Genomic DNA, 14,821 nt, shown 5'->3' on the forward strand with positions numbered 1-14,821 from the left:
TTATACCTTCTCAAGTTTGGAAAGAAGCTCCTCCACATCAGCTTTGCCTTGCTCTTTGGCCTAGGAAATAAAAAAGCACATTTCAGTCTCAAGACTTAATCCCCATTTTCAGTTGCATTAAACGACCTACAGTACAAGCATCCGAGGTGCAAACAAACCTTCTGGATCCTCTGCTGGTATTCCACAGCTTTCCTTTTCAGATCCTCACTCGTTTGCCTGGAGTCTCTGAGTTCAGATTCATAGAGGTCACTGCGGCGTCGGGCGGCGGACAGGTCCTCCTCCAGCTGCCTGATGGTCACCTGCATCTCCTCCAGCTGGGCATGGTACTCCTGAAGGCACACACAGGGGTCATCAGTGTGGAAACTGGCAGAGTTAATTGACATATGACGTCAAGCCTGGACTGTGATCAAGGCCATTTTAGTTCACATTTTTAGATATATTTTCTTTTCTGCATTTTGTGTTATACTGTCCTTTCTATGAATTCATAGGACAGAAACTGTTTAGTAAGGTGGATCCAAATAACGACTTTGTGTGGTTGGACGATGCTCAGAAGCTAAAACATCTTTTTCGGTTTAAAATATTTGCATTTTCTTTGTTTCTTGAAAAGGCCTGGGCAATGAGACGAAGAGCAATATACAGATGAGGACTGAAAGTAATCTTAAATTGTTTATTTATGTGTCACACTTGTGTGGCAGGTAATACCAACAGGAAGGACTGCCTAGTTTTTTTTTATCGGTCAGTAAATGTGTCTTGTAATCCCATATGGGAAGGGCCATTGGGCCACAATGGTGGCATGACACGAAAATAAAAAAATTCATTCATTCATTCATATATTTTCTATGGCTTGTCTGCTAAATAAAGTTAAGCTGGTTTAAAAAATATCTTAAGGATAGAGAAAAACTCTGCAGCTCTCAAAGTTGTGATAGAGTTAATATATTCAACACAGCTTTGTATTCAACACAAGCCTAGTTTCAATAAGCTTGTGCTTGTTGCCTTTCTTAAACAAATGCACATTTCTGTTCAGGTTTTTACTGTGGGGAAAAAAATTAGCATATCTTTATGTACAACAGCAACAGCAGTAAGAGTTTGTTTGGAACCGCCTGAACAGACAAACTGACTTGTTATTGTGGCCAGCAGTTGCAGACAAACAAAGATGTACTTCACAGATGTGCTGACACCGTTTCATTGTGCAGTGATCTATAGAAACTGCAGTGCACTGTGCTGCAATGACCATTTATCACTTAAAGTGTCAAAATCAAAGATAACAACTCAAGGATTACCACTTAAAAGCTGTAGTTGGCAACTTTGCTCTATAGGGCACGAAGTGAAAGAAAAATAACTGCTAAAGTTTGTAAAAAAATCTTTGCACAGACAAAAATGTTATATGATCTTTGTAAATTGTGAAATGTAATTAGTTACAAAGGGCAACTGAGCTGGGTCTTGATTGCAAGGGATGTTTTGAATGTTATAACCTTGAATTTGAAGTTCAATTTAAACTTGTAATTTCAATCATAGATGTCTATTGAATAATAAAATCTAAATAATGTAAGTACTGTGTTATTCCCCTGAGAGGAGAGTTGGCAAATCTCTTGGGTAATGATCAAAGCCTCTTTTTGTGCCTGGCAGGGATGCCATCTGCAGGGATGACCTTTACGAGGACAAGGGAGCCCTCGGAGGGGAAGACCTGCCTGTGTTACAGCCAGAGTCTAATCTCGTGACTGCTTTAATTACTCCATTATCAGCTATTATGGCAGTATTAAGAAGATAACATTGTTAAAAATGTATTAATGTTTTTCCTTTCTTTTCTTTTTTGAGTATAAACACCTTTGAGGGTTTGTAAAAACCTCTGAAAGCGCCGCATCATTATCGTGATGAGAAGGAGGCGACAGATGATTGTCTGATGAAAAGATTCACATACTTGCTCTTTAATTTCCTGCAACTTGTTGCTCTGTTCACGGATATCATGCAGCAGCTGCATGGCCTTGTCATCCTCTCTGGAGACTTCCACACGTGCCTCCTCCAAGCTTCGCTTCAGGCTCTACAAATACACACAAACACATCAACTCAAGGCTGCTGCTGGTTTAAATCAGGACTAATTTCTGACAAATGTTGAGCAGAGCAACGTGAAACAACACAAATATGTAAAAAAAAATACAAACGTGTGTGGGGGGCATCATTATATTTAATTATATATAATCACACTTATGATTGTGACTCACGCTACACTCGGTGATGTAGGTGGCGAGGTCCTGTTCCAGGATGCTCCTCTGCGTCTCGGACGCCTTAAGCTCCACATCCTTCTGGTGGAGTACTGACTCCAGGTCAGTCATTTTACGCTGAAACCTGGAGATCTCCTGCTCCATCTGATTAAAGGAAAAAACAGCACAGTCATTGTCAACAGTGTCATTGTAACTCCATCCAGCCATTCACCAGTGCTGTGGGGTTACGTCTGGGTAGGTCTACAAGAGACTAATCAACCATAAGCTCAGATCGTAGCCAATATATTTGACCTATTGCCCAGATCGTAGCCAATATATTTGACCTATTGCCCAAGCCAGAGTGCCTCACAAGGAGTAGTTATAATGTTTACACACAACAAGATTAACTTGGCGTATTACAGCGCCACCAGAAGCTTGCTTGATCTGTGTTAAGCCAGTCAACCAGAGTAAACACAAGACGTCTGGTAATAAAACCCATGATGGAATCTTTTTTTCTTTTTTTTGGGGCGAAAAGCAATTTTTACAACATGGAAATACAAAATTAACAATTCTGCGATTTCCAGTCTGTCGGCAGTTCTCTAATCATCTCATCTCTGGCTGGCTTGATGTGGCTGCTCTTACATTTGAATAAAAGAGTTGTTTGTCATAAGTGCTAGAAAGGAAACATTAATAATACAAAAAAGTAAGTACATCTTCACCTTGTGACATTTGTCTTGAGTTTCTTGTAATTCTCTGCTTTTAAGGTGTAACTTCTTTTCCATGGAGTTGGCCTTCGCAGGAGAGTTGAGGCCAGCAGACACTGACCTGAAGGTGACAACATAAACAGTTTGATGTTCTTATTACTTATTGTTTAAACCGACCATACACAAATACAAAATGTCCAACCTTACTTAGACGTAGTAAACATGAAAGAAGGTGCACAAAACTGTGCATTGCAACAACCAGCTTGCTTCCAATCCATGATGGTCGACATATTCTGAAGCACAACATGTGAGCCAACATGAGTGTGGCCTTCTCTGAATTGTATAAGAAAGCACACACATATATGTATTAAATATGTATGACACATTCTCAAATCTAAGAATCTAAGCTAAACCACAATGAGGATGGAAGCCAGTGCCATTTGTGGGATAAAGTTACATCACGTAACAGCAAGCAAGAGACACTGAAAGCATCAGCATATGCATCGACTCTGAAGAAGATCTATTCATGCCAACAAGGAATTCAACAGGGAATTTGTGAAGTGAGAGAGAACTCAGTATATTTTATTCATCACGGTTTATTCGGGACAAAACAGATTAAATGAACAAGACAGGCGTGTAGACCTGTTTGCCTGACAAAATTATGTGACAGGAGAATTCAGGCTATGCTTTTGCTTGGGGTTGATCCACACAGAGCTCTGTAGCGAGTCCAATGCACCCAATTTTTCTCATTTATGTAAGGTGATGTCCTATTTTGTCCCCCGCCCCCCTCCCCTTGGGAATAATTTAGAGCACAAAGTCAATTTTCTTTTCTATTGACCACAGTGACAACCCAACTCTGAATGGGAATCTTCTAAATGAATGAATGAATGAATGAATGGGTCTGTATGAATGAGCTCGCAAATACTGCAGAAGGATCTTTGATAAAGTTGACTCAGACTGAGTCACAGCGTTAAAAATAATCACGGAAGCAAGCACTGCTCCCTTTGCCTCTCTGCAGAAACACCCCCTGAAACAGACACATACAGTAGAAAGGAAAAAAGAGAGGGGAAGGGAGAAAGTGTGCAGACACAGACACACACACACACACACACACACACACACACACACACACACACACACACACACAGCTCCAACAAGTCTTTTTCACAGGGATCTAGATTAAAAAAAGAAGCGTTACAGCTAGTTGAAACCGTTGCTAATTAAAAATTGATATTGAAGATCAAAATTCATAAAGTTATCCAGTGCCTAGTTGAACAGTTTAAGGGGAGATATAAGAAAATGTGGCTAGAAGTCCTCAGCTGGGGTTTCTCTGCACAGACTTGTACATTTTTCACCATTTCATCTTTCTACACCCACTATTTGACATGGCTGCTTTAAGCAGTAAATTGGAGGAAACGTCAACAGCGTTTTGAAGGGAGCATGAGAAATATTTTACCGGTCAAAACATTGTGTAGGCAGAATTGAGATTAAATATTTGTACAACAGAGAAAATGCCAGGGCACTTTTCCCATCTGAGGAATATGGAAGTTGTCATGTCTCTACTGTGGAGAGAAAATAAATGAGTAGCCAGTGCAGACTGCATTATTGAAGAGAATCGAAGAGAGGCAGGAACTGAGGAAAAGTATGCCAGTTAAAAGCTTAGTCGCACTAATCAGGTACGCAAAAAAAAAAAGAAGATCACATGCAATAACACAAGGAAAATGCAAACAAACACACTTAATCCTACACACAAGATGTCAGGATGAACACAAGCAGACTTGCCAAGGTAGGGAATCCTCTAGGTCATTTTTAAAGAGTGAAAAATCAACAGAGCAGTGTCACTGCATTTTGAGCTCAAAGCAAATTAATAAAACAACACTGACAGAATCATTTAACACATATGAACCTCCTGAAATACATAGAATAAAATGTGAACTGTGAGTTGACTGGTGCGCTGGTTTCAAAAAGATGGGTATAACCAGAGCATCAGATCATTAGATGCAAAGTTCTTGTTCGAGATTGTTGTGTCCTAAAATAACCTACGGGCCTTTTTATTATTATCCCAACTGAGACTCAGATTTCTGGAATATATTCCTGCATTTCAGTTTCCTCTCTAATTATGTGTTTTTCTGGCCAAACTGAATTGAAACGTCTTTGTAGAGTGTAAACAAACATGATGGTTGTTGAAATATGTCCCTAATGTGTAGAAATGATATGTAGCAAGTGATCAATCTACTGGAACTGGATCTATTCAGTTATTTAGAAACAAGTTGAAATACACACAAACAAGACATAATAACTTAAAGGTTGCCCTGCAGGTGGTATTAGAACAAAGGGATTCATTTCCATTAAATTTAGACATTAAACTTTTTCCTAGCGTACTAAATTTGAGTCTGATTGGTGGCAACAGAGGAGAAGAGAAGGGGGTCAATATAAACATGAAATGATCTTCCAAGATGACAAATATCCACAGCAGGCTTCTTGAAAATCAGTCCATTATTTGCTTAGACACCATGTCAAGGGAAAACTCTGACCGGATGACGACACAAGATGAAAAGTCAGTTTGACGTCTATATCATTAGAAATCATCCTCTGGGGACTATAAATATCCAGATCATCTGGCAGTACCCATTCATGGCAATCTGGTCAGCAGTTAAGTTATTCTGCTCACAACTAGCGTGTTAAAAGACTGACTAGATGCTAAAACCTAGCATCTTTGTCCTGTGTTACCCAATAATGAGTCGAAAAATGTGTTTATTCATTTTTCAAAAACACCCCATGGTACCCAAAAGTCCAAAAAAGAGTCCGATTTTTTTTAAAGTTTAAGAGCTGCATTCAAGCAAAAGATGATTTTCTGACACCAAGCCACAGTCGGCTTCTTGTAAATGTGAGGAAAAGCTGTTAAGGGTATTTTGTTGTTGAGTTTTACTAATGAGGAGTTAGACAGACAAGGTCACACAGAATGGGAAAAAAGAGAATAGCAGAAACCCCCAAAACAGATGATTAGCATTTCATTATGCTTGGCTCTCAGTTCATTTTCTTTCCTTTTTGGCATGGTAATGAAGAATGTGTACACGCATATGCATGCATGCACCCACACACAAATTTGACACATTCTATCAGCTCTGAGCTCCTCTTAATCAAATGCTGCAAAGAAAACGACTGGCTTCAGATAAAAACCATGAACAGATGACTGATGGTGTAACAGCAAGGGACAGAGACATTAGAAGAGGGAGAAAATAAGAGGAAGAGATGAGACGGGTAAAGATGGGGGTGGGGACTGGGAGAGGAAAAAAAAAAAAGAAAAAAGGAAAAAACAAAAACATCACGGTTGTAACCATAGAAATAGATTCTCTTCCCCAATCTGAGCTCTCATCCTTTTCCCTGTCTAATCTGCTCACGCTTTTTCTTCCCTTTCTGTTGCTGCTGCTGCTGCTGCTGTCATGATCCGCAGTCTCTCCAGCACCATTAACCAGACAAGGCTACAGAAATCAAACCTATTCTCTTGCATTAATATCAGAGGTTAAGAAGTCAAACACCATTAGGGATAATTACAGTCCCAAACCCCATGCTATAAAACTCAGCAGCCCATTATGCTGCACAGTAACAGAGAAAGCACAATATAAGCAGCAAGGGTTGTTGGAGTGTGTGTGTGTGTGTGTGCGTCTGTGTGTGGGGTTCCACCTCTCAGCAAACCTCATTGACACACTCAGCCGCATACCAATCAGCGCCGATGGCAAGATAACGCCAGCTCACATTCACCTCCGGTCCATTCATTTGATCTATATATGCATCAGATCCACTTTGTGTGATCCCAATGAAAGCACAAAAACAAGAACCAGGAGAAGGGAGCACCAGCGAATGAAAGAGAGAGAGAGAGGGGGGGGGGATCCCTTCGCTCTCTCATTCCTTGTCTGACACAGCATATGGCCAAACCCATTTTAGCCCCAACAGGCACAACACTAATGACAGGGACAAAACACCAACTGCCCCGGGCGCCACACTAGGTCACCTGAAACAAGGCTACCTGAGAATTTGTAGCGGTGGTAATGAAGAGTCTAATGGCAGAACGGCCAGCCAAGGGTATCACAGGGTCTTTAACCAACAAAGGTGTGTTAGAGGTGTATGTAGGAGGGCTCTGCGTGGACTACAGTAAAAAAAAAAAAGGGGAGGGGGGGGGTCGTCTTTGAGAAAAAAAAAAAAAAAAGGCAAACAATGCATTGTATTGTATTGTAAACAGGTAGCACTTACTCAGTTTTGGCCAATGTTGTCAACGCTCTGCTGAAGAACCAGCCTAGAAAGGGCAGATCCTGGCCCTGGAAGCCCGCTGGCAGAGCTCCTCGCTGGGTTGCTGAGGCTGGCCAGGGGGCTGCCTGCTCCGGCTCCTCAAAATTAGAGGTGTCATCTTCAGTGTGCAACGCAGGAACGAAAGGCGGGAGAACTGCAGGAGAAAAAAGGATGAGAGAGAGAGGAGGGAGAGTAAAACAGGGCAAGAAGGAGGAGGAGGAGGAGGGGGAAAAAAGAGGAAGCAGCGACGAACAAGGTAGTAAAAAAAAAAAAAAAAAATGTAAAAGATTAAAAAAAAGAAATACAACAAGGAGAAAGGGGAGAGAAAAGAAGGGGAGGAGGAACGGAGCAGAGTGGTGGTGGTGGGAGCCTAGAGTGCGGTAAGTCGCGCGTTGATGCACATGCTGCCTCTCGGTACCCCCCCCTCCCTCCTTCTCCTTCTCCCTCTCTCACACACACACATGCTCACTCCCTCTCCCTCACTGCAGCAGAGCAAGCTAATCAGCTGGAGCCAGAGCTGAAGCATAGAGCTCCATCTATGCCCAATTATCAATAAACCTGAGCTGTAGTGTCTATATAAACATTTATATGTGCGATTCTCCTCTGTATGACGCATCTAATATTCAAATACTCAAAGAACATCAATTAATGAATCAATTAAAATTCAGAAACACTTATAAACACTGCCAACAAACACAGGCAAAAGAGGTTGCATTTCCCAGTCAAAATAAACCCTGGTTTTCCAAAAAAAACAATGAGATTCATTAATATTCAACACTGTTCTGTTGATATTATGACTGGAAAACAGCTCAGAGGAAATTAGTCGCATTGCCATGTTTAATAATGGCTTCATACTCACAAAAAAACAAGGTTTATTCATCTGAAATTGAGATCTTCTTTACAGCAAAACAAAACTCTCATCAGCCCTGCAGCGACACGTGCGAATTACAGAACCACTGTAGCGCTGCGGTTCTTTAATGTGACCCCATGATTCACTTGAAAATGTCCATTAATGAGAATGTTAAGGGCGTGTTTTCCCACGGCTGCTCAGGTGATAGAAAATGCGAAACTCTTTGTCATTCCGGTTCGCACTCTCACATTTGATGGCAACAACAATGACGTTCGTCCACCAAGCACGCAGGCAGACACACACATGCGTTTCCGCCGGAGAGCGCGTGTCTAGTGTTATTGGCGTAAAAAAAAAAAAAAGATTTTGTGCTGCGTCTGTGGAGAAGCAGATGAGTTGCAGTTCTTTTACTCCGTCTGTGTTGCTTCTTGTCTCTGCCTCCCCTCCCATTCTCCTCCTCCTCCTCCTCCGGAAAGCGCTGGCCTACTGCCAACGGCGCACAGAATCTCATTATTTTACTACCGACCAAAACCACTGGCAACACAATCACTGTTTGTTGTCTATGTGCAAACACACACACAAACACACACACACACAGGCTACACTTATTTGTATTATAAACAACATTAGCTCTTGACAACTAGTCATATATCATCTGTCCAGTAACGTGATTATAGCGACACTGTCTCATTTCAAGCCAAATTGAGCGTTTTTACTGGACAAACAGCAGAACAGAGTCTCGAGGGAGCGGGTTCTCCTCCTCACCGTGTCTCAAGTTGTTCCAGTCCACACTGGAGAAGAAAGCGTGACAGTGGAGTCCCTGGTAACCCAGTCGCTCTTTGGCTCCACACAGCAAGCTCTGCAGCAGGTCTACAAACTGCTTGCTGGCCTGCGGCTCCTCCGGAAACTTTAGAAAACGCTGCGGGCAAACAACAAGGATTTATTACATAATAAATGGATGGATCAGGTATAACTTCAGGTAAATCAAACTGCACATTTTTCACAGAATATGCTGGGAAACTAAGTAGGCAATTTTATTTTTTTTCTCTACAGTCATCTGGAATTATAAGATGCAGACAACAGCAGATAATAGATGATAGAAGACCAGTGTCGGTAGCCGTTAAAATGACAGTCCATCCATATACCTGGAAGTTTAGGATGTTGTGAATAGTCTTGGTGGAAGTGCCATCCGAAAACGGTGACCTGCCATAAATCATCTCGTAGGCTATGACGCCGAGGGACCACCAGTCACATTCGAGACCGTAGGTGCCGTGAGAGCCCCCATTCATCGCCGTCAAGACCTCAGGGGACAGGAAGTCTTGGGTCCCCACAGGCACTGTGGGAGCTGCCACCTGGAAACGCGGTAATTAAAATGCATTAATAAAAGCCAATCATGTCACTGTCAAACAAACCGAAGTAAGTACACACACAGCAAACTCTGTGTAATCTACTTACTGTTTTGTTAGCCGTCAGCCTGGCAGCTGATCCAAAGTCTGCCAGCTTAATGTGACCGGTCCGATCGATGAGAACATTCTCCGGTTTGACGTCTCTGTGAGTGGAGAGTTTAGAGGAGATTTGATACTGCTTTTACAGAGCTGTTTGTAGCCCGAGTACAGTAATGTCTCCAACTGCTCTGATAATAATGGAATACATTTGTAAACTCCAACAACGTATTTGTATTACAGTAACAACACACTGCTCCAGGTTAAATTACAATTCTACATTTCTCATGTCCAGTTAACGTTTCCCTGAATTGTGCCTTCAGCTCTGCGGGCGAAAACAAAAAGGAAAACGCAAGATGATTCAGGGAGGATCAAAGAAAAGTAGCAAATTAGGATATCCAGTCCTACTTCTCAAATCATTACTGCATATAGCCTTTAGAGATCTTTACACAGACTTTTTGTTAAATTCAGTAGCTTGAGTCTCTCACCTGTGGACGTAGCCCAGCTGATGGACGGTGTGAATGGCCTCTACCAGCTCGGCCAAATAGAACTGAGCCATGGGTTCGTCAAATTGATCCTCGTATCGGTTCAGCAGCGACATCAAGTCACCGCCTGGCAAGTACTCCATCGCCTGAAGACACATTTGTAATGATACATATTGCAGTGAAAGCAATCAAGAAAGTGGCAGCAATAAAACTATAACCAGCACTTTTTAATGAATCTGTGTTTAAATATGATTAAAGTTAACCGGTATTAAACTCAGTGGGAGCATTCGAGTGCTTATAAATAGGCCCTATATTTAGAGAGAAAAACAAAAGCAACAAGTGTGGGATAACACATGTTTGAGCTTACATCAAAGCTCTATTTAGCTTAAGCTAATAGGGTGGTTCTCCTCATTATAGATTCAGTTATGTAACACCAGACACTATTGCAGATTTATCTGTGATACTGCAGTCAAAGCACTGGTCTTCCATAGTTAAAAATACCCCAATATGAACTGCAAAACTCCTGTTTTGCTTATGATTTGTCATCTCAGGCTACAAGGTGACATGTTTTCTGTCACACAAGACGCCACAACAACAACAACAACAAAACAACAACAAAAAAAAAACATGTATTATCCCCTGATTTCATAATTTAAACTTGTGCAAAACAAACATATAAATGGTTACGTTTGACTTAAATCCTCATCTCTGCTGTCTGCACTCTGAGACGAGAGGCTCTGGTCAGGCTAATTTGAGCTATATGGTAGCAGTCATACAGCCATAACAGGCGAGAGAGCCCCTGGTGCATGAATGGTCGGCGAGTCTGAATGAACGGGAGCATTCTCCAGTGTTACCTAGCAACAGGGAGACTGGGTGCCTCTCTGACACACGGATAAAGATGGATGCTTTGTATTTTCCTCCATGCTCAGTTAGGGAGCAGGGTGAGACAGAGGGGGAGTGAAAAGAGAGGAGGAGGAAGAATGGAGATAGACATGTTGTTGTGGTGGGGAAGTATAAGTAGAGGGGGAGTGAAAGAAAAAACAATGGGTTGCATGTAGAATAACGCTCGGCTATGCAGGAAACGTTCCCCCCCTCTCTCTACACTCTCCGCCAGTCTAGCAGGTCACTAGAGAAAATATAGATTCTTTGTGAGGTTAACAGCCGTCATGATGATTACACTGGACGCTCTCTATGAGGAGGAAATTGACACTTTACCTCCACAGCTGAAGATTAGGCTATTAGGCAGACACTAACATTTCCAGGAAATGTGTCTGGTCCGCTCCTTAACCAGAGTCAAATGAGAAGATTAAGTATTAATTATAGATACGCACATTAACCTACACGTGAGGGAAACTGTTAGCTCAACTCGACTGTTGCGTTTTTTGTTTCTTTTCTTTTCAACAGATGCTGTTTCTGTGATGATTTCAGCATCAACAGTTTGAGCCAAAGCAAAAAACACCTCAGAGGTTTCTGTCCAGTGGCGGTGCCAGCAGTGAATAATGTTGTTAATGTGGACAAAATCCTGGTGATTTTCCAGCGTACTGGTGGTGGCTAGTTACTGTAAGGTGAGTTTCATTTGACTTCTGAAGGAGGCTCACTCTCAGCCCTGCTTCAAAGCATTTCTCCTACATAAAAGTTGATCCTTTCACTGCTCACTTCAGATGCCTTCCTGTAGCAGCTCATGTACTATTCTGACTGATCCTGCTGTTTTATTAGTCACATTCTGGAAAACACAGCTGTGAAAGAAAATGAGAAAAAATGTACACCTTCCTGTTTTCTTATACACAGCTTCATATATGATTTTTTTTTTTTTTAATCTATATTGTATTTTGTGCATTACACACATGTAGAAATAAGACAATGTTGTTCTAGGGTCACGTAATTCTTGTTCAACTATTGCTGGATCTAGTGACTGCAGTTTCGCTGTTGTTGGAAGATGTATTATTAAAAAAGTCACCATCACTACGCTCAATGAATCATTCTCTCAGTTTTTTTGTAGATATTTTGTAGATACCTAGTTCATAACATTATTTCAATTAATTTTCTATGGCAAATAATATTAAACCATCATATAGTTAGACACTGTGAGTAAATTTAATAACTCCAAAGCATCTTTTTTTCCTCCAACAGCTGGGGACCACTGTTTCCCGCGCTAGGTTTAGTTTAAGGCAAGAGATAAATTCAGACAACACATAAAAATGCAGTTAGAATAATCTCACTTAAAACAAAGGCTGAGGAGGGAACCACAACGGTATTAAAAAGTGCATCTCAGTTGGTATACTTAAATAAAGAGGCTGCCTCTAAGCCTATGCTATATCACAAAGCCTGCCCTGTACTATGACTGTAGGCTACTACTACATATACCACTTCACCAAGCTTGCACTCCATGTTAATTATCTGCCTCTAGTGGAAGAGGATTTAACTAGGACAAATTCTGTAATGCAAAAACCTTAGTCCATCCTCATGATCAGGAAAAAAAAAAAACCTGCAGTCTTACCAGGTAGACATGTTCTTTATCCTGGAAGGCATAGAGAAGCTGTGGTATCCAGGGACTGCTATTCAGTGTCAAGATCCTCCGCTCTTCTTCATGAAAAACCACCTGAGGAGTATTGAAAAATCCAATCAGCATTTAATTAAATTAATGCACAACAATTGTGCTGGACAAACTGTTGGTGTGAGAAGAGCAGCAGCCACATAAACACATCAATCTCGAACACCAAGAGGGCAACACCTTCAGGGCTTCATTGGGGTTTAAATGTAATCTAAGCTATCCGTTTTATTTTGTTAATTAAAGGGAGATTCTACCAAACCTTTAAACATAAGTCAAAGTCAAACTAAAATGTATTGTCATTCAGTCCATAGAACAGAAGTGAACAGCATCACAGCATGAAACTGTTTTTTTTAGCTCAATGTGCAGTCACATAAAAATGTATAAATATAAATATGCAAAGACAAACATAGACAGACGACTAAGACATAACAAACAGTGCAACATGTCACATAAGCATAAGCTCTCCTTTTCCTAGCTTCATTTCTTGATGCTTGTTTTGTTTGTTTAAAGTGGGATGTGATTTAAATTTCACAGAGTAGACACAGGTGGCATGAGCAAAACATTTCTTGTTCATACAAGTTGCTCACTGTATTGCTCACTTCAGATCCCTCCCTGTCACAGCTCATGTATTTACTGAATGAGATCAGTTTTATTAGTCACAGAGAACAGCTGTGAAATAATGTACCCATGGTTGTATGCAACCTTAGAGCACCCCCTAATGGAGCTTTTTCAGATTGCAACTTTGGAGCACAAAAAAGACAAAAACACTGCATAAAAGGTAGCAGAGAGAGGATAGGGCAAAATATTAGAAAACTTCACTTTTAGTGCTCCAGCCATAATATTTTGGGAATAAATGCATAAATGTAAAGAGTACAAACATAGTTTTCCATGTATTCATCCAGCTATTCTTTTTTTTTTTATTGATGGTAAACACAGTTTGTGGTGTCAGTTCCCCTATCGATTTTGAAATGTTTACATAAAAATGTGTTTGTAGTAATCAATGAAACTTAAGGTTTTTTCTCTACCCATAAATCCAGCAGCATCTTAAAGTTATATTACTGGTTCAAAACACACACAAAATGTTATGTTACAACTAAATGATCATTGTAAACAACATTTTTTTTAAAAGTCTGTTGCAGTTGTTTTACATGCAAAAAAAATTAATTCATCTTACATTTTCTTGAGTGCGTAAAACTGTCTTGTCCATGACTTTCAGTGCACAAATGTCTCCAGTGGCCTTTTCCCGGGCAACTTGGACTTCAGCAAAGCGACCTCGTCCCACCACTGCACGCAGTTCAAAGTCCTGAGCCCCTGGCTGCAGGGTCCGCAGCTCGGAGACCACTTCAGAAACTGTTTCACAAACACACACACACACGTTTTAGTTCCACTGTTTCTCAGAAGTGAAGAGGGGAATACCACAAATACAGTACAGTACATTATGCCATTAGACATATCTGCAAATATTTGATTATCTATCTTACAGTGACTGAGAAAAATATGGTCTGTGCATTCATTTTTATAGTTATAAATGTGAACTGTTGACTGTGCATTTTAGCGGTGACTTGTGTGTATCATAAACAAACAAACACATACTAAGAGTCAATGTGGAAAAAACAACAAAACCAGAAATATAGGGAAAGTATTGTGTTCCTAAAAAAAACAACAACAGTAAAGTAGCTAGATGTCTGAATGTCTTTTGAGCCACTTGCATGAACTGAATTTCACCCAAATAACAGTAAAAACTCAGAACTGATAAAATCAACAAAAAAGAATGAAATAATTTATATGTAGAGCACATATGCTTACACTTGTTGACAAAGTTTGCCACATGCTGTATCCTCATAAGCTCTGGGGAGCTGCACTCTTGGTAGAGGAGCAGCAGCGCCTCCAGAAACTGTTCGCGGCCCAGAGTGCATCCTCCCTGCTGCCCACACAGGCTGGCACGGCCCTGGGGACAGCAAATAAACACAGGAAAGGGAAGTCAGCTAACCAATAGTTACTGCAGCTCGTTTTAAACTCAACTGAAGCCTTATAAAACGGTGTATAGACATTACATTTGCTCATTTAACAGCATCGTGTCATCTTTTTTAGTGGTAACTTTACCTGGAACACCTGGTTAAGCCGCAAGCTACGGCTGGCGATGGGGTCCGTGGAGGAGGGCATCGTTTTCAGGCTTCCTTGACTCACGTATTTGAATTTCAACATGGCTGCTTACTAAAAAATAACCTGAAAACACATATTCAATCGAAGTGAATGGGCGTCAGTATGGGCAAAGGAACAACAACACTATACTGGTGGGACGACAAA

The 14,821-nt window shown here is 40.9% G+C and overlaps 1 protein-coding gene across 9 annotated transcripts in view; it reads right to left on the reverse strand.

Moving 5' to 3' along the window:
- cita (citron rho-interacting serine/threonine kinase a) overlaps window positions 1-14,821 on the reverse strand; it is a 37,978-nt gene that overhangs the window by 22,858 nt on the left and 299 nt on the right. For all 9 annotated transcript variants that reach the window (XM_085776027.1, XM_085776021.1, XM_085776025.1 and 6 more), the window contains exons 2-15: window positions 14,618-14,740; window positions 14,321-14,462; window positions 13,689-13,864; window positions 12,461-12,562; window positions 9,967-10,109; window positions 9,492-9,585; window positions 9,182-9,388; window positions 8,802-8,955; window positions 7,154-7,343; window positions 2,918-3,023; window positions 2,220-2,363; window positions 1,919-2,038; window positions 159-329; window positions 7-60 (exon numbers count right to left, since the gene is read on the reverse strand). In XM_085776027.1, coding sequence (XP_085632153.1) covers window positions 7-60; window positions 159-329; window positions 1,919-2,038; window positions 2,220-2,363; window positions 2,918-3,023; window positions 7,154-7,343; window positions 8,802-8,955; window positions 9,182-9,388; window positions 9,492-9,585; window positions 9,967-10,109; window positions 12,461-12,562; window positions 13,689-13,864; window positions 14,321-14,462; window positions 14,618-14,719 — 1,905 coding nt within the window. In that variant the 5' untranslated portion in view covers window positions 14,720-14,740. The remainder of the gene's footprint in view (window positions 1-6; window positions 61-158; window positions 330-1,918; window positions 2,039-2,219; window positions 2,364-2,917; window positions 3,024-7,153; window positions 7,344-8,801; window positions 8,956-9,181; window positions 9,389-9,491; window positions 9,586-9,966; window positions 10,110-12,460; window positions 12,563-13,688; window positions 13,865-14,320; window positions 14,463-14,617; window positions 14,741-14,821) is intronic.

Source organism: Trachurus japonicus, chromosome 5, assembly GCF_045865225.1.
Source record: "Trachurus japonicus isolate A0001 chromosome 5, Traja_1.0".
Taxonomy (NCBI): Eukaryota; Metazoa; Chordata; class Actinopteri; order Carangiformes; family Carangidae; genus Trachurus; species Trachurus japonicus.